The 20,472-nt window shown below is 38.0% G+C and overlaps 1 protein-coding gene across 3 annotated transcripts; it reads left to right on the top strand.

Annotated features, from left to right (window-relative positions):
- Positions 1-106: 106 nt before the first annotated feature.
- LOC127423044 (twinkle mtDNA helicase-like) lies at positions 107-18,954 on the top strand. 3 transcript variants are annotated; one of them, XR_007894268.1, is made up of 10 exons: positions 107-183; positions 2,327-3,717; positions 3,890-4,130; positions 5,083-5,190; positions 5,595-5,736; positions 14,869-14,988; positions 15,392-15,528; positions 17,731-17,905; positions 18,307-18,469; positions 18,712-18,954. XR_007894268.1 is itself a non-coding variant. In XM_051667041.1 (6 exons), the coding sequence occupies exons 2-6, from the start codon at positions 2,352-2,354 to the stop codon at positions 6,260-6,262; spliced, it is 2,229 nt and encodes a 742-aa protein (XP_051523001.1). In that variant the 5' UTR covers positions 107-183; positions 2,327-2,351; the 3' UTR covers positions 6,263-9,026. The 3 variants fall into 3 exon arrangements, 2 of the variants coding, with proteins under 2 accessions (XP_051523001.1, XP_051523002.1); XM_051667041.1 differs by lacking the exons at positions 14,869-14,988; positions 15,392-15,528; positions 17,731-17,905; positions 18,307-18,469; positions 18,712-18,954 and adding an exon at positions 5,891-9,026; XM_051667042.1 differs by lacking the exons at positions 107-183; positions 14,869-14,988; positions 15,392-15,528; ... (1 more) ...; positions 18,307-18,469; positions 18,712-18,954 and adding an exon at positions 5,891-9,026 and having other exon boundaries at positions 2,382-2,512; positions 2,620-3,717.
- Positions 18,955-20,472: the final 1,518 nt, after the last annotated feature.

Genomic DNA, 20,472 nt, shown 5'->3' with positions numbered 1-20,472 from the left:
AATTATTTATGAATACATTTTTAAAAAGCTTTGAACCCACACACTCAAATTATCTGTGTCCTCCTGAAACACTACGACAAGAGTTTGGTGTTTCATACGGAAGTATTTTTGAGTGTGGACATGATGGGGTTCAGTGGGACATGCGGACACACGTTAACAGTTTGGCGCGCTTCTCATAGTTTAGTAAGTGTATATATGTTTGTGATATGTAATGTATGCTATTTATAGTATATAAATCGAGTTGTGTATCTTACCATATTTTCTGCCACAGTTTCTCTTTGATAGTGTCATTTATTTTATTGTGCACTTGCATTATGGTTGAATAAAACGTTAGGGGTCACGCATGGAATTATACGGTTTGCTATTTTGGTGACACTTTATAATAGTCTTAATTCATTTGCGAAAATCATAGAATATTTATAGATAAGTAGTTCATTCTCAAATGTGAATATATACATACATATATTTGGAAAATATACAGTGGGGCCAAAAGTCTGAGACCACAAAGCAAATATGACCCCTTTTTTTCTTTTAAAGCTGGAAATAAAGTTTTAGGATTTTGAAAAAAATTTAAGCAAATTTGTGACTTTGACCATGTTAATTCCTTTGTACAGAAGGTCAGATTTTTGCTGAATTTGAAAATAAAATAAAAAATAAAATAAAACAGACTTTGGACCCCACTGATATTATTAACTACACTGCCTGGTCGAAATAAAAAGTTGCTGTTTGGATTTAAATAAGCAGATACTTAAGAGCCAATGATTGAATCATTATTGCAGTGATTAATATGTTTCAGCTGGCAACAATTCTTTTAACCCTAACTGATGCAGTGTGTAGCTTCTCATGTCGGAGGCGTATCCTGTGACCATGGAAAAGATGTTACTGTGTTTCAGAAGGGGCAAATTATTGGCCTGCATCAAGCAAAGAAAACTAAGGAGATTGCTGAAATCACTGGAATTGGGTTAAAAACTGTACCAATGCATTAACCTGGAAGGATAGTGGTGAACTGTCAGCTTTGCAGAAGAAATGTGGTTGGAAATAAATCTTGAGTGATCGTGATCGGAGATCACTAAAATGCTTGAAATCACATCGTAAAAAATCAACAGTAGGACTCACGACTATGTTTAATAGTGAAAGTAAGAGCATTTCCACACGCACAATTCAACGATAACTTACAGGGTTGGGACTAAACAGCTGTGTGGCCACAAGAAAGTCACTTGTTAGTGAGGCTTATCGGAAAAAAAACAACAACTTTAATTTACAAGGGAGCATAAAGATAGGACTGTGGAGCATTGGAAAAAGGTCATGTGGTCTAATGAGTCCAGATTTACCCTATTCCAAAGCGATGGGCGCATCAGGGTAAGAAGGGAAGTGCATGAAGCGATGCACCCATCATGCATAGTGCCCACTGTAAAAGCCTCTGGAGGAAGTGTTATGATCTGGGGTTGCTTCAGTTGGTCAGGTCTAGGCTCAGCAACGTTATTCAGTAATAAAATGAAGTCAGCTGACTACCTGAATGTACTGAATGACCAGGTTATCCCATCAATAGATTTTTTCTTCCCTGATGGCACAGACATATTCCAGGATGACAATGCCAAGATTCATCGGACTAATTGTGAAAGAATGGTTCAGGGAGCATGAGGAATCATTTTCACACATGAATTGGCCACCACAGAGTCCTGACCTTAACCCCATTGAAAGTCTTTGGGATGTGCTGGAGAAGACTTTACGGAGTGGTTCGACTCTCCCGTCATCAATACAAGATCTTGGCCAAACGTTTATGCAACTCTGGACGGAAATAAATGTTGTGACGTTGCATAAGGTTGTCAAAAACCTAACCCACGACGAATGCACACCGTAATCAAAGCTAATGAAATATTAGAGTATGTGACTTTTTTTTTTTTTTGGGCCAGGCAGTGTATTAGAAAGCACACTGACAAATGATTTGTTATGCATTATATAATGTAACATTAATTTATGGTAGGTATTATGAAGTGTAATGAAGCATTTTGTTTTATTATTTTTTTTTAGATCAATTTAAACTGCATCTGTTGTTGTTCTATATAACTGCATATTGTAGCCTAATTCGTTCAAGAAGGTATAGCTGCAGGCCGGAAATCTCCAAATTAGGGCGTAACCTCAAAAAGAGGTCAGGGTTAGTCCAAAAGGGGATTGTACCAGCTCCAAAAGGGGGCGTCACTTCCACTCATGTTTATGTTTAGGGAAAGGGTTAGGTTAGGGGCTCCCTATATCTTTGCTGGTGGTTTGGAGCTCTGCCTGCTGCTACATCCTTCTCAATTATTTTGCTGTCATTTACATGTTGCAGGTCTGATGTCCTGAATTAACAGCAAATGTGGAGGAGTAGGTTTCTCAGGGGGACAGCCTGTCTCTCACAGGGGGCAGGGCACTGTAGTCCCTGTAAACCATCTCAGCTTCCTCCTTGGAGATATCTCTCAGTCTACCAGCCATGCTTCCACCCAACGCTGCAGTACTCTTTGAGAGCACAAACTTGGTATAGCTTTGAAAGCAAATTAAGGCCAATAGTTGCCTTGCATTTCTGCAGAACTTTAAGAAAAGATGCAAAGTCTTCAATAGATTTCTCTCTCCACCCCCTCACAGTGACTGACATCAAACAATATCTTCGTTCTAAAGAAATCCCTTTTCATGACGGATACAGCTGCTTACATGCTCCTAGTATCTTTCTGGAACTGGCTCCTGAGGGTTCTGGAAGAGAAAATTACTCGCTGTACATTGATAAAACCACTGGACAGTTTCTTTGCAAGGAGACTCTAGTGGAGGGGAGCTGGGAAGACCTGCAGGATTGCATAGAGGTGATGTTGAATGAGGGTCAGGCCTACATCAGCCCTAATGTGCTGTTGGGTTTTCCAGAGAGTCTGGAGGAGCAAGAGGAGAGAGAGATGGAGCTGAGGGAGGTGCAGCGGATCTGGAGTAGCTCTGTGCCTTTTTCTGATCTCCAGGAAGAGGAGGCACAGCTTGTTAAAACCATGTTCCAGATTGGGAAACTCACCAATGCCACACTGAAGAAGTTTGGGGTCAGGTTTTTTAAGCCCACCAAGAGTTTGGTGTTTCCCTGGTTTAGTGGGCGTGACTTAAGTCTCCGGGGTGTTAAACTGCTTTCTGCTGCCACGAATGATGACAGGCGGGTGGTCTACACCGAAGCCACAGTTCCAAAATTATCAAACTACCACAATCTCTTTGGCCTCCCTCTGATTGGATGGAAGGATGTTGAGGTAGTGCTAACAGGGCGTGAGTTGGACAGCATGGCTGTAAGTCAGGCCACTGGCCTCCCATCTTTAGCATTGCCACGGGGTGTCAGCTGTCTACCCCCAGTACTCCTACCGTATCTGGAGCAGTTCAAGAAAGTGACATTGTGGTTGGGGGGAGATATGCGCTCCTGGGAAGCCTCAAAAATCTTCTCTAGGAAACTTGGACTTAAGCGCTGCTCTCTGGTCAGGCCAGGAGAGTTTCAGCCGTGCCCAAGTGAGGCATTGTCCCAGGGCAGGAACCTAGCACGCATCATCAAGGCTTCCATTCCTGCTGCCCACAAGTCCATCGTGTCCTTCAAGCAGCTCAGGGAGGATGTGTATGGAGAGCTTGCAAATGTGGAGCAGGTGGCTGGAATACAGTGGTCTAGATTCCCAGAGCTTAATCGAATTCTTAAAGGTCATCGCAAAGGGGAGCTGACTGTTTTCACAGGTACAGCCAACATAGATAGCGTAATTGTATTTAGCTACAAATATGTTGCTCAGTTGTTTCTGCCGATTAATATTACTAAAGGATGTACATAAATATTATAATACTTAAATATTGAATAAATAATATAAATACAATTTTTTGTATTTATTCTGATGTGTTTTTAAATATGCAGGTCCCACAGGCAGCGGAAAGACCACCTTCATCAGTGAGTGTGCCCTAGATCTGTGCATGCAGGGTGTCAACACATTATGGGGCAGCTTTGAGATCAACAATGTGCGCTTGGCCAAAATTATGCTGACCCAGTTTGCCAAGCAAAGGCTGGAGGAGAACCTGGATCAATATGACATGTGGGCTGACAAGTTTGAGGACCTGCCTTTGTACTTTATGACCTTCCATGGACAGCAGAACATCAAGTAAAGAAATAGTTTCATTCCTTATATTAAATTGAATGCATTGTTTGTAATGGATATTGATGTTAACATTGTTCATGTGATAGTAATGTGAAGTGTGCTTCAACTCACTCAAACATTCTCTCATCATTTACTCACCCTCATGCCATCCCAGATGTATATGTCTTTCTTTCTTCTGCTGAACACAAACAAAGATTTGTAGAAGAATATTTCAGCTCTGTCGGTCCATACAATGCAAGTGAATGGTGGCCAGAAATTTAAAGCTCCAAAAAGCATATAAAGGCAGCATAAAAGTAATCGATATGATGCCAGTGGTTAAATCTTCAGAAGCGATATGTTAGGTGTGGGTGAGAAACAGATAAATATTTAAGTCCTTTTTACTATAAATCTCCACTTTCACATTCTTTTATTTTTGGCGATTCACATTCTTCGTGCATATTGCCACCTACTGGGCAAGGAGGAGAATTTATAGTAAAAAAGGAATTAAATATTGATCTGTTTCTCACCCACACCTATCATATCGCTTCTGAAGATATAGATTAAACCACTGGAGGCGTATGAATTATTTTTATGCTGACTTTATATGCCTTCTGGAGCTCCAAAGTTCTGGCCACCATTCACTTGCATTGTATGGACCTACAGAGCTGAGATATTCTCCAAAAAATTTTAGTTTGTGTTCAGCAGAAGAAAGTAAGTCATACACATATTGGATGTCATGAGAGTGAGTAAAAGATGAGAGAATTTTCATTTTTGGGTGAAAGATGTTTTTAAACACTCTACAACACTATGTAGTTAGTCAGTTTTCATTCATTTATGAGGTTCCAATGTACAGTTAGTGTGTTGCAAATTTATGTGGCTTGCGATGTTTTTGCCATTGTGTGTAGGTCTTTTTTTAAATGATTGAACATTGTCATTAATGCAGAGGGCATCATGAAATACCTTTTTCCATTCACAGGACTGTTTTGGATACCATGCAGCATGCTGTTTACCTGTATGATATCAGTCATGTGATCATTGACAACTTGCAGTTTATGATGGGTCAGGAGAACCTGTCTTTGGACAAGTAAGGCAACAGTATTTATAAGCGGTTTAATCAACCAATGCAAATGTTTCTAATCGTGATTCTTTAGTTGAGAGTATACTACAATAATTAATAAAAACGTCTGCATGGATATGTTTCGACCTGAACTGAAGTATAAAGGAAAATAAGATTTTTTTATGCATTAAAAGATTGTTAAACATGACATTGTGGTGATGGGGCTGTGGCCGAGCGAGAGTGAGTGCAGTAAGGGTTGGCACCTGAGGGAAATCACTCTCCGCTCTCACTGCAAACACAAAACAGCTTTTAGAGGTGATTTCCCACAGGTGCCAACCCTTACTGCACTCACTCTCTCGGCCTCGCTCTCCACAGACGTCACTCTGCCACGCCCCCATCACCACAGACATTTATTCTTTTTATTTACTCAGGTTTGCAGTACAAGACCATATAATTGGAGTCTTCAGGAAGTTTGCCACAAATAGCAGCTGTCACGTGACTTTAATTATCCACCCTCGGAAAGAGGAGGATGATAAAGAGCTGCAGACAGCATCCATCTTTGGTACAGCGAAGGTTGGTAGATAAAAACCTTGTCAACATGATTATTTTTCTTTAGTTGGGCTTTAAACATGACATACAGATTTTTATATGTACATGTTTGTTGTTTTTTTATATATATATATATATATATATATATATGAAAATATATCACTTATCCTCACACCAGGCCAGTCAGGAGGCAGATAACGTGCTCATCCTTCAGGAGAAGAAATTGGTGACGTGTCCAGGCCGTAGATCCCTGCAGGTAGCTAAGAATCGCTTTGATGGGGATGTCGGCATCTTTCCCTTAGAGTTTAATAAAGCCTCGCTTACATTCTCGGCTCCAGTGAAGGGCAAGCAGAAGCTCCGTCAGGTCAAAGTGGATAAGAATAACAGCGGAGAGGAAATAAAGGAGACTGAACCCAAAGAAATAAAGGAGACTGAACCCAAAGAAAAAAGTAATAAAGCTCTCAAGCCTGCCAAAGTGAAGACATCAAGGACAGTTAAGGGGTCAGCAGCAGGAAAGGAAGCTGCAGATGGAGAAGGAAATAATCAGTAGTGTAGAGAATTCATATAGATGAATTGACTGAGAGATCAAGCGAAGCTTATGTGAGACTTCTAGTTGCCGTAGTGGTCAAACCGTAGAAGCTACATGAATCATTCTATGAAACGGGTGCTATTTGGGTCCGCAACATTTGATGAGATGCATACGGCTCAAAAAATGTCCCAAAGTGTGTTTCCAAAGTGTTCTTGTTAACATGATATATGATAAAAATACTGTTCTTAAAGAGTAACATACTATTTTTAATCATTTTTCGATAGTACATAGCCAATTTCACATGTCCATGTTGACCAACATGACATTTGCATCTAAAATATCACCAAATAAGTTATATATGTTTTTCAAACATTTATTATTTTCAGGATTTTATGTGTGTCCCTGTTTACATAAGATATATTTCTTCAAAATAAACCTTATTTTTTGTAAATATTTTATGATTTGTGTGTGTCCCTCAGTTTGACTTACCACCCCGTCACACTAACTTGTTTTATCCATAAATAATATACTGTTGCTTTAAATGACATCACAAAGCGGAAGTGACATCATTTGAGCCTTGTAGCCACCAAGAACCAAAGCAGGCAAGTACCAACATTTTTTACATTGTTTATTTGTTGCTTTTTCATGTTAGGCAGGGTCCGTCAAGCTCAAACCAACCACCCCGTCAAGCAAAATAGATAGGGAAAACTTTTTTATTAAATTTTTTTACATTATTAATGCAAAGAAAATTATATTTCAGATTGAATGCATTTATGCTAGGTGAGGAACTTGACCACATGTGAGATCTGCGGCCATTTTGGGATGAAATTTACCACCCCGTCAAGTTTTATTGTGATGTGGTGGTAAGGGATGTGATGGGGTGGTTCTTCTTCCCGTTTGAATGGTAGGATGTGTGAAATCAAGGATTCTAATATAGGCTAATCAATTTATTTTCTGTTAACTTAACCCTGTTTGGTTCATTCACTCACTCACCATATCACTCACACACTCATCACTCACTATCTCACTCACTATCTCTTTAACTGACTCTGTGTTTAATGAAGAATGTTACATTTTATAACATTTGCAGATAGATCTGTCTCCATCATGGCTCCATTAAGCACTGCTGAGAGTCAACGGCGTTGCCGTGCACGTCGGGATGCTGATCCTGAGAGTAGGCAAAATATCTAGAGAGTGAGCGTCAGAGATGGAGACGGGATGTAGAGCAAGGAAAACAGAAGAAGATTAGTGATCTAAGTGAGCGAGGGAAGAAGCAGCTGTGTAAAAAGTGGAGGAAGCAGAACAAGAAGAGAAAGCAGAGGCTAGGAAGCACAGTCTGGACACCTTTTCTCTGAGTCCAGATCCTGTCCAACAGTCAAAGCAGCAGTTAGGATCTTAAAGGTCAGGGTAGTGCGCAGTTAGGATTATAAATAAATGGACACATGTAGAGAATAAGAAGCAGGCCTATCATTGAGTAATTGTTTTTACATATGGTGTACATGACTTAAACCCCTAAGTTACCAGTAGATTTTTGTTTTGTTTCAGGCAACATAAAGAAGGAAAGCGAATTTCCAGGAAGAACAGGGATACACTACGCAAAGAAATTTAAAAACTAAAGAAATCGCTAGAGAAGGAAAGAAAATGCGCTGACAAATACAGAAAAAGATACAAGCGCTTAAATAAGAATGACTCTCCTCGTTCAAAAATAAATGAATTAACTAAGACAGGCAGAGTAAGCTCCAAAATCAGAAAAAGACTACTCTATCATGAAGCCTCGATTGAAGACACTAAGTACTGTAAAGCAAGAAAAGAAAAAGAAAAACAACTAATAGCAAAGGTAACAGCGGGGAGGATTGTGAAGAAGTACAGGCTACAAGGATTTGCTGAAAATGCCTTCAGATTTTCAAAGAAGCATCGCAGTGTTCAGAGTGAAGACCTCTGTTCCACCAACAGAAATCCCACAAACAGGTTCACTGCTGCTACAGGTTCAAGTCCAAAGTCAAAACATTCTTCACCCGAGATGACAACAGTCGGATAATGACTGGACAAAACAAACAATTACCAGGAACAAGGTGAAGAAGCCGAAAAGGTTTCTGGTTGACACAATGAAAAATCTTCACAAAAAATTTCTCACAAAAAACACAAACAACATATCATACTCCCTTTTCTGTAAGCTTCGCCCATTTTGGGTAGTACATCCCACTCTCTTTGAACGGAACATATGTCTGTGCAAGATTCATGAAAATCTCAGATTTGTCGTTGAGAAGTTGCATAATTTGAGGCTCATAGATACTTCATATCTCGAGAGTTTGACTAAAATGATAACCTGTGACACCTCCAGGAAAATGTGCATATATGATGAGTGCGAGGAATGCAAAGACAAGACTGTTCAGCTCTCCAGATTTGATGGCTCAGCAAAGGTTGCATTCACTCAATGGGCCACAGCAGAGAAAGCAAGGGAAGATGTGAGGGAGGGTCCTACCACTGTTAAGATCACAGTGAAGAAAACAATGGAGGACACACAAGACAATCTTGTTGAGTTATTCCACACTCTTCTTCATAAATTAAAAAGACACACATTCAACATAAATCAACAGTACTCCTACTGCAGAGAGTTGAAAAAGAGCCTGTCAAAAGAGGAGGCAGTGATCCACATTTTCTTCTCTGAAAATTACACATGCAAATACAGCTCAGAGATTCAAGCTGTCCACTTTGGCACCTCGCACCAACAAGCTACTCTGCACATTGGTGATTTGTACATACAGGTGCATCTCAATAAATTAGAATGTCGTGGAAAAGTTCATTTATTTCAGTAATTCAACTCAAATTGTGAAACTCGTGTATTAAATAAATTCAATGCACACAGACTGAAGTAGTTTAAGTCTTTGGTTCTTTTAATTGTGATGATTTTGGCTCACATTTAACAAAAACCCACCAATTCACTATCTCAAAAAATTAGAATATGGTGACATGCCAATCAGCTAATCAACTCAAAACACCTGCAAAGGTTTCCTGAGCCTTCAAAATGGTCTCTCAGTTTGGTTCACTAGGCTGCACAATCATGGGGAAGACTGCTGATCTGACAGTTGTCCAGAAGACAATCATTGACACCCTTCACAAGGAGGGTAAGCCACAAACATTCATTGCCAAAGAAGCTGGCTGTTCACAGAGTGCTGTATCCAAGCATGTAAGCAGAAAGTTGAGTGGAAGGAAAAAGTGTGGAAGAAAAAGATGCACAACCAACCGAGAGAACCGCAGCCTTATGAGGATTGTCAAGCAAAATCGATTCAAGAATTTGGGTGAACTTCACAAGGAATGGACTGAGGCTGGTGTCAAGGCATCAACCACACACAGACATGTCAAGGAATTTGGCTACAGTTGTCGTATTCCTCTTGTTAAGCAACTCCTGAACCACAGACAACATTAGAGGCGTCTTACCTGGGCTAAGGAGAAGAAAAACTGGACTGTTGCCCAGTGGTCCAAAGTCCTCTTTTCAGATGAGAGCAAGTTTTGTATTTCATTTGGAAACCAAGGTCCTAGAGTCTGGAGGAAGGGTGGAGAAGCTCATAGCCCAAGTTGCTTGAAGTCCAGTGTAAAGTTTCCACAGTCTGTGATGATTTGGGGTGCAATGTCATCTGCTGGTGTTGGTCCATTGTGTTTTTTGAAAACCAAAGTCACTGCACCCGTTTACCAAGAAATTTTGGAGCACTTCATGCTTCCTTCTGCTGACCAGCTTTTTAAAGATGCTGATTTCATTTTCCAGCAGGATTTGGCACCTGCCCACACTGCCAAAAGCACCAAAAGTTGGTTAAATGACCATGGTGTTGGTGTGCTTGACTGGCCAGCAAACTCACCAGACCTGAACCCCATAGAGAATCTATGGGGTATTGTCAAGAGGAAAATGAGAAATAAGAGACCAAAAAATTCAGATGAGCTGAAGGCCACTGTCAAAGAAACCTGGGCTTCCATACCACCTCAGCAGTGCCACAAACTGATCACCTCCATGCCATGCCGAATTGAGGCAGTAATTAAAGCAAAAGGAGCCCCTACCAAGTATTGAGTACATTTACAGTAAATGAACATACTTTCCAGAAGGCCAACAATTCACTAAAAACATTTTTTTTATTGGTCTTATGATGTATTCTAATTTTTTGAGATAGTGAATTGGTGGGTTTTTGTTAAATGTGAGCAAAATCATCACAGTTAAAAGAACCAAAGACTTAAACTACTTCAGTCTGTGTGCATTGAATTTATTTAATACACAAGTTTCACAATTTGAGTTGAATTACTGAAATAAATGAACTTTTCCACGACATTCTAATTTACTGAGATGCACCTGTAGGTGGGGAAAAAAAGCCCATCTGTTTTAGCACAGTGTCACCCTCCAAACACAAAAGCCCCCCAGCTATATGGAAACACATGAATCCAGTGCTGAATTATCTTCAAGCCACATACCCACATGTATATGTTCTATACTTTCTGAGTGATGGACCATGTACCCAATACAAACAGAAAGGGAATTTCTTCCTTTTCAGCACAGAGCTCGCAAGACAAGTTCTGAAAGGTGAAATGGGACTTTTTTGAGGCAAGCCATGGCAAAGGGGCCCCTGACGGTGTTGGGGGAACCTTGAAAAGAACAGCGGACAAGCTGTTGACCAACGGCCGCGACATACTCGATGCCCACGAGCTACATAAGGCCCTCACAGAAACATCTACAACTGTTAGGTTGTTTTATGTAGCATCTGAAGCAATGGAAAAGATGCCAGGCCAGATTCCACCAGTGCCATCAACAATGAAAACCCACCAAGTGGTCACATTCACTCCAGGAGAAATCCTTTACCGGGAAGTTAGTTGCATGTGCTCCACGCAAAAGCAGCTGAGATGTCAGTGCTTCACCACACAGCATTTCACTTTTAACAAGACAGCCCAAAAGGTGCCAACAGAAGCAATTGCTTGGGAAAGTGGAGATGTCATTGGAAAGTGGTGCGTGCTTAAATACGACAATGACCTTTATCCTGGGATCATCATGGATACAGATGAAACGCATGCCCTTGTAAAATGTATGCACCGTGTTGGTGCCAACAGGTACTTCTGGCCTCTAAGAGATGACTTCCTGTGGTATCTCTTTGATAATGTGCTCGAAATCATTGAAGCACCACAGCCTGTGACATCCCGCCACATGGAAATCCAGAGGGATGTGTCTCCCAGTCACTGTTATGATGCTCTTTTCAGTTTTTCAGAGCATGACCAAAGTTTTCCATTACATCTCCATTTTAATATTTCCCCTCCCCCAGTTTTATTAAGTTTAAAACCAGCAGATCATTTAGAGAAACACTTTGTCCATTCCACCCTGTCACAGTGAACCACCCCGCCACATCAGTTACCACCCCGTCACAGGGTCATTTTGTTAAAATTTTATGGAAATGAAATGTTACATAAATTAATGTTGAATGATGTTCTTGTTGTGTGGACTAATCAAATAAATGTAACTTTATTTGTATTTTTTAAGTGAATTTGTTTTTTCAGTACATTTTTTTTTATTTTTTATTAAATTATAGACTTGGTTTCCAAAAAAGGGACATTTTACTGTTAGGAAAACATTAGATTTTAAAAATCTATTTCTTGTTTTACTACTCTAATGGTGTACATATTGTCCGTAACAGGGTGGTACAAGAAAGGCTCTCTTGCCTGAAAAAAAGGATAATATATATATATATATATATATATATATATATATATATATATATATATATATATATATTTTGTTTTTTTTGTTTTTTTTTGGAGGATTAATATATCTTTCAAGTTCAAAGTTTTTTTTTTTGTTGTTGGATTTTTCCCCTTTTTCACCCAATTTGGAATGCCCAATTCCCAGTGCGCTTTTTAAGTCCTCGTGGTTGCATAGTGATTCGTCTCAATCCGGGTGGCAGAGGAATGAATCTCAGTTGCCTCCGAGTCTGAGACCGTCAATCCACACATCTTATCACTTGGCTTGTTGAGCGCGTTGCCACGGAGACAGCACGTGTGGAGGCTTCGCTATTCTCCGCAGCATCCACGTACAACTCATCACGCGCCCCACCGAGAACGAACCACATTATAGTGGCCAGGAGGAGGTTACCCCATGTGACTCTACCCTCCCTAGCAACCGGGCCAATTTGGTTGCTTAGGAGGCCTGGCTGGAGTCACTCAGCATGCCCTGGGATTTGAACTAGCGAACTCCAGGGGTGGTAGCTAGCGTTTTTACCACTGAGGCCCCCAAGTTGTACGTTTTTTTTAATGTATTTTTTTAAAGTTTGTTCTTAATGAAAATTTTGAAAATTGCAAAGTGGAAATGGCACCCGTTTCGTAGAATGACTCATATATCAGTCTGTAAATGTGTGTAATACATGAAAATGTAATGTTATGTTGCTGCTGCATGTTAGCTACTGAGTTGGTAAATATCAATGACATGAGTACAATGTGTATGTTATCATATGTTGTGTCATTGTGTAAAGGAGTGAATGCCAAAACTGTATGCTTGTTAGTATTTTAGATCTCCCTGAAAAAGCGAGAACAGGTTGTTCTATGCAACAAAAAAATTGTACTCGTTCTTTGTTATACGCAACAAAGTCTTTTTGTTTTCAAAATTATATTCCTGATCAGTTATAAAAACCAATTTGATGGTTTGAAGCACTTAAAATCTGATACAGGACCCCAGTGCGGTACGCATTTGTAGAAATCCTGCCATTTCATCAATGTAAATCCATTTTTCTGGATAATGTTCAAAATGTAATGTGATCTGTCTTTTAAAATGGTCATTAGGAGAAAAGTGTCAAGTGCAAATAAGTAAGTTATGTATTGTATAGGAGACTGTGAAAATGTTAATAAAAGTTTTATAGTATTGGAGGGTTCTGTTCATCTATGAGTGATTTGATTTGTTACAGTTGAATTTATTTTTGGTTTTCAAATTATTTAAAATGTGCAATTAATAGTAAAACTGTTATGAGCACGAAAATTCAATCACAAAATCTTTCCTGTTTATTCATGCTCTTATAATTTGTATTTCCTTCAGCAGTAGAAACAGTTGTTTATTATGAAGTATATGACTTTTTGCGCCAATCAGAACCTAGTTTGTTTAAAAGTAGGAAGTATCAAACCTTTGAATATTCGTTTAATTTCCTTTAGAAGCCACATGAACTTTATGGATCAAATCCAAGCTCCGTGAACCGGTAATCTCTCGAAGTAACCGCTATTAAACTGCAATATTGCGTAACAATGGCCAAAAGTTGTCCAATTCAAAATGTTGCTCATTTAGTATCAGAGGCTAATGAACTATATTACTTTTAATAATAATTATTATTATTTTATTAAAAATAGCATCAGTAATAAATTCAACATTGGTGTGTTTTACCATTGTATTTGTCGCATATATATATATATATATATATATATATATATATATATATATATATATATATATATATATATATATGCAGTTACATGCTGCATTACATTGCTTAATTAACACAGTTAAAGGTAGGCTATACTTTCTTTCATCTGCATAACACAAACAAAGATTTTAGAAGAATATTTCAGCTCTTTAGGTCCACACAATGGAAATGAATAGTGACCAAAACTTTGAAGCTCCGAAAAGCACATAAAGGCACCATAAAAGTAATCCATATGACGCCAGTGTTTTAATCCATGTCTTCTGAAGCAATCCAATCGGTTTTGGGTAAGAACAGTTATATAAGAAATATAACTTTCTTTTCTCTATAAATCTTGACATCAGCAGTCTCCCTGGCAATCATGATTTCATGCACGATTACACTTTGTAGTGCCATCTAGCACTCTCCGCATGCGTCAAGCGCAAGGAAGTCTAATCGAGCTTGAAATCATGACCGTGCCTAGAGACTCCAATAGCAGTAGAAATAAAGTAAAAATGTTGTTACATTTTGGTCTGTTCTCACCCAAAATCGATTGGATCATTTCAGAAGACATGGATTAAACCACTGGAGTCTTATGGATTAATTTTATGCTGCCTTTATGTGCTTTTTGGAGATTAAAAGTGTTGGACCACACTCACTTGCATTGTATGGACCTACTGAGCTGCTCGTCCAAAAATCTTTGTGTGTGTTCTGCAGAAGAATGAAAGCCATACACATCTGGGATGGCATGAGGGTGAGTAAATGATAAGATAATTTTCATTTTTGGGTGAACTATCCCTTTAATTAGAAATAGAAAATGAAGACTGCAATTTAGGTTTAAAAATGTATCCAAAAAGAATCATGAGGAGAGGTGCTCATTGCCACATGGGGTTACTGTCAAACCATCAAATGCCAGTTGATAGCAAACGAGCAAGATGCTCAGTCTCTAATGCAGAGTGTTTATTTCATAGGCAACAAAACATTAAAAAGCCAACACGTATTGGCAGACAATGTTTCCAATATCCACGCTTGCAGTATTTGCTAAAAAGTTGCTGGGCAAAGTAATTGATAGTACTCAAATGAACCAGACATAAACAGATAAACATGGTGATGCACTTGGTGAAAAATATTTATATTAATAAGATGCATACATTTCTAGCCTGAACTGCAGCCTTATTAAAACAAGGCTTTCATGAATGTTCATTTTTGTCTTTTACACAGCACAACCCTTTCCTGGCTTTAGAGCTGTTATAGCCAGTAGTGTGCCACTAGGAGGAGGGCTCTCCAGCTCAGCCTCACTTGAAGTGGCAGTGTACACCTTCCTAAAGCAGTTGTGTCCAGGTAAGGATTTCTGGTGTTGGTTTTATTTGTCACACACATTTAAAACAACCTTGGGCTGTTAGTGAGGGCCAGAGAAAATAACTAGCAACAACAGCAATAAAGAGCTCTCTAGGTGCAGAAACAAATACTCCATACTTATTTGGTCATCTGTAGCATACTGCCTGTTTTATAAGAGTCAAAAAGACATTAACGTCTTTTTGTTATTATTTCAGAAAGATATGTATATTGATTACTAGTCCCATGTCTATAAAAGTAAATCAACAGTAAAAAGTGAAAAACATAAATGGGCTTATCCTACAGTTTTTATTGCATAATATTTCTACTTATAATATTTGTAAAGTTTTTTTCTCGTGATTCTTCTTGAAATGACCCCTTTAATATAATAATTTCTATCCACACACAGACTGATGGGGATCAGGTAGCAAAAGCAGTGTCCTGTCAGCAGGCTAAGCACACTCATGCTTCTGTGTCCTGTGGCATCATGGACCAGTTTGTGTCTGTTTTGAGTAAAGAGGGCCATGCATCGTTCATTGATTGCAGGTAGACGTCTTTTGTATATCCCTGTATGATGTGGCAATTAGGGCTTTAGTTGTTCACTTGTCTCTACAGAAATAATCTTAATAGATAAAATGTATCAACAAAATAAACCCTTGTGTTGTGTTGTGTTGTGTTAGCTTTTGCGTTTCCGGTCAAAAATGACCGGCCCACTAAGATTGTTAATAAATCTCTCATATTGCATACACTATCCCAAGATATTGCATTAGATCTTTTTGTCAACTTATTTGTGTTTTTTTTTTGTTTGTTTTTTATTTTTTTTTTTGAGAAATTATGATTTTTTGAACATATATTTAAAAATATATATTTTTATTGATAGAAGGATTAATTGAACTGATCTTATACCGGGCTAGTGGGAGGCCCTCCCTGCAGAAAAAAAAATAGTAATAATTATGTAATAATTAGTATAACCACTTGTTTGATCTAAACAATATTGATGTCATTTTAAAGCTTAGAATCTGGACTTTACAATGCATGTATCTGATCCTACTAGTTCTTAAATAATGCCTTTTAATTTGCTGACAAATTAGAACTGTTTTGTTATCATAATTTATATTTACAATTATATTCAGAGTTGGTAAAAACATTAAAAAAAAAGATGAGATAGCCATGTGTTACATATCGTTGGAAAGGTCTCAATTAGGAAAATGCAATAAGCAAATTTCGTTTCACTCAGAGGCCAAACTGCAGTAAGTATTAGTGTATGAAATTCCCACTGACACACTTAAATATAATAAACAGGAGCATCTTTTTGTCACTTGTCCCTTATTACTTCCTGAAATATACATATAACATAGACAATGACATATCGTCACTTACAGCAGACAATCCTGATTCAAACGAGCCCAAACACAACATAATATGACAAGTAGATCTTAAAATAATCCTCAAAGAGTGTACATGGATAGACGATGCACAAAAGGGCGCACAACACTTATTGTGTGTGTGTGTATGTTTGTGTGTGTACATGCCCGAGGACTTTGTATGTGCAAACACACATCCACATATGTGCTCATCTAAAAGATTGAGATGCTCCTGAACACTTAATATTTCTGTATTTTGTAGTCTAATCCATTAACTTCCAATGGTATGTCATTTCTGACCGGGAACACAACGGGCCATATTTTAAGCACGCAAGCGTTAAGCACAGCACAATGCCTTAACTCATAAGTGCAAAGTCAGTGGGCATGGCCATGAAGTGTTGGTATTTTCGTGCAATGTGCGCTAAGTGTAGGCGCAAGTGGGTTTGGCGAAATGGTGCGCGCATTGGTGCTAACCGGGTCAGTGGTGGCTTCTTCTCTGGCACCGTCTCCGTCAACATTGATTTTGAAAAATTAAATTAATTTATTGAAACACGAAAAAATTAAACCAAAAATATTTCTAAATTCAAATTACACTTAGAACGAAACAAAAATATAATCAAAATAACAAAGTGGTCAAAATATCATACCAAATCCAAACATTTTACTCTCTTCCACCGGCCCCTTTTGCATTGACTTAAACATAACAATAAAAATAATAATAACAATTGAAAAAATAAACCATGACCTATAGAAAATGTAACACAAATCTCATAATTATTTGTTTCATCAAATGGCTTCAACAGCGATTGTCAAGGACATGATTTGATGTTCTGTACTTTCAGAATTTGGACATTAACTTTATTATCACCTGCTGGTGAAATCTCCAAACTGCAAATGCAGGAACTGAATTTGCGCTGAGATAAGAGGTGGTAATGAAATGCCTTAGCGTAACGACCAAATTCTTAGGAAAACAGCAAATTGCGCTTTGCGCCACTTAATTTACATACAATACACCCAGTTTGCGTGCCTCCACCCACAGTAGCGGCCATTTGCGCTTTACGCTGGCATGAAAATTGCACTTAGAATTAGCGCTGTCACGAAAATTGGATAAGACGTTGCGCATGGTCGTAGCACGTCGCGCTACGCTTTGCACACTCACAAAAATAGAGCACAACATGTAAAGAAAATGGTCAAAATAAATTGTGTGTGTGTTTTCAGATACCATATGTGAACAAAGTCAAGGAATTTTATTCCAATTGGATTCAGTAAAGAAAAAATTAAAAAATAAAAATATCTGGGTCAAAATATCCAGAGCACAACATAAGGATTAATCAAAACTATTTATTAATGTGTATTATGAGTATTACATTGTTGTCCCTTTTAGATCGTTGGAAGCCATTGCTGTCCCCTTGGCTGACCCTGGACTTGTAATGCTGATTCCAATGTTAGGCATTCACTCACAGGCAGCGAGTATCCCATCAGACGAAAAAAGTGTGAGGAGGCAGCTGCCATTTTGGGCAAAAGTAGTTTAAGGGATGCTACATTACAAGATCTGGAGGGTAAGAGAAAAATTAATTTTCAGGATGCACCATATTTTATGTCTTTTTTTCATAAAAGTATGCTGAATTCATAGCTGCCAAGGATCAATTGGACAGTGTGACGTACCGACAGGCACATCACGTGATCGAGGAGATTAAACACACCGCACAAGCTGCGGAGGCACTCATGAAAGGGAATTATAAAGAGTTTGGAAAACCAGTTCTCATATCAGAGGCGAGATTGTAATAAAAAGAGTGATCAAAGTAGACGATTTAAACGCATCCCAAAATGTTTTTGAAGTGGTGTTCAGTGACTGAAATGTTGTTTGCTTAACACATTTGTTTGATAGGTGGGGTTAACTGCCGGTTAAATTACCTTAAATGACGTGTTCTTTGATTAGGATTAATATTGTTTATCGTAGGGATAATTACGAGGTCAGTTGTCCAGAACTGGATGAACTGGTGTCAGCAGCACTGGAGGTGGATGGAGTGTTTGGGAGTCGGATGACAGGGGGAGGATTCGGTGGATGCACAGTTACTTTGCTTCAGGCTCATGCCACAAAGAGAGCAATGGAGCAAATTCAGGTTTGCACAAGTTTATGATCTTCTGTGTTTTTTTATATGGATATTTCATCCAAAGAAACTGTCTGAATAGTTGACAATGCATGTTACAGATGGGTAGTATTCTGAAACAAGTTTGTTACAACTCATTACATGCTCTTGACTGTCATTATTATAATTTAAGGATTTAAGGACTCTATCAGGTATTAGTCTGTTAACAGTAATTCAGTAATAACAAATACTTTTTTTTTTCTGTTTCTTTACAGGTGAAATATCATGGATCTCCAACTTTCTATATAACTACACCATCAGAAGGAGCTTGTGCTCTCAGTCAATGAGTTTTTCAACAGTTGCTCAAATGAAAAGAAGTACCTGAAATTTAATTTGCATTTTTTTCTTTTGTGTCTCCCTAATCAGAATAAATGATCTCCAGTCTGTGCCAAAAAATGGTGCTTATAAAATTTGTTCACACATATGCCTAGCATCCTTATCCAAAATGGTTAGTGATTTCAATAAAGATTATTTATGTACTCTGAAAATAATTATGTGTTGGATTTGCTTAAAATATAAATTTTGTAGCATTTTTGCATCACACTTTTTAAGTTGGTTAAGTAAATTCAATTTATGGTCATTTTATGTCAGCATAACTAGAAAACCTTTGTTAGATATACACAGATTTATCAGTTCATTCAACTTTATTTACTTACAAAGAAATATCACTGGAATAAGATTTAACAACAAATAGCACATTGTTTCAAGTCAACCTATATATTATACTTTCTACTTAATTTAATTGGCTCAAAAGAAATTAAAGACTGAGGTCTGTCATTTAACAATTGATTCACTAAAGAAGTGCAGATAAAGCTGCCCTTCAGCTACGCACATTCACATGCGCAAGGAGAAATTACATGAATTGAACAGGGTCCAACGTCTCCAAAGGGGACACTTATCACCATAATGGTAACTTCAGTAATACTAAACAACATCAGTAATACTAAAAAGAGGTTAAATGAATTCTTAATAACTAATTACATGCCCCAATGAGTTCCTTTTGACCAAACAAACATGCTTAAAATATTTAAGCGCAAGGGCTTGTGGGTATTCCCCAAAACCTCAGTTCTGAACATGATCCTTTGAGTTAGTAGTACTTAAAATCTTAATTTTATGGATTTTTAAGCCAAATTAGTTCAAGGAACTTGCAATTATTCTTTTACTTTATGTATCACTCTACAATTTTGTGTTTTACACATTAATGCAACCTAAGTGAAGCAAAAATGTTATTAATATGTATGTTCTATGTATGAGTAGAAGCTATTTATTTTCTTACATTATGGTTGTTGAGCCAACAAATATTTCTTTTTTCAGTGTAATAATTGAATTGTGTTTGACTTTATTGACTTTAAAATGCTGATTTGATAAGTTATGTACTTATATATTTCTGTGCCACAGTACAGTACTCTCTGAATATCATCCAGACATCCTTTCAGTTCTCTGAGAAACTTACTCTTATTTCCTGCAAGAACTCTAAGGACTGTCAACGGTTCCTTCAGTAACCCATCATAAGAGAAATCCTCATATGCTCTTGAAAAATATCTTGAAGTTCCTTGAGTGCATAAATAGGATATTTGAGGCTCCTTTTAACCCTTATATTGTGTTATGGTCAAAACGAACCAATTAACTTTTGTTTTTTTTTCTTGTAAAAGGTGTAGTTAATTTTATTGAGTTTCATTGCACACAGGGCATATGAACACACAATTTTTATAGATCATTTTCATAAAAATGTATTGGTTTTATTTCACTTTGTTACACTTGGGTGTTCCTGGTTTAAAGCGACCGGCCATTGAAAATTAATGGATTACACTGCAAAATACAGAAATATTAAGTGTTCAGGAGCATACTAATCCTTTAGATGAGCACATATGTGGATGTGTGTTTGTACACATTAAGTCCTTGGGCATGTACACACACACACACCTACACACACAACGTGTGTTGTGCACCCTTTTGTGCATTGTTTTTCCATGTAC

The sequence above is a fragment of the Myxocyprinus asiaticus genome, chromosome 32, assembly GCF_019703515.2.
Source record: "Myxocyprinus asiaticus isolate MX2 ecotype Aquarium Trade chromosome 32, UBuf_Myxa_2, whole genome shotgun sequence".
Taxonomy (NCBI): Eukaryota; Metazoa; Chordata; class Actinopteri; order Cypriniformes; family Catostomidae; genus Myxocyprinus; species Myxocyprinus asiaticus.
This window is presented reverse-complemented; position numbering and strand designations above follow the sequence as displayed.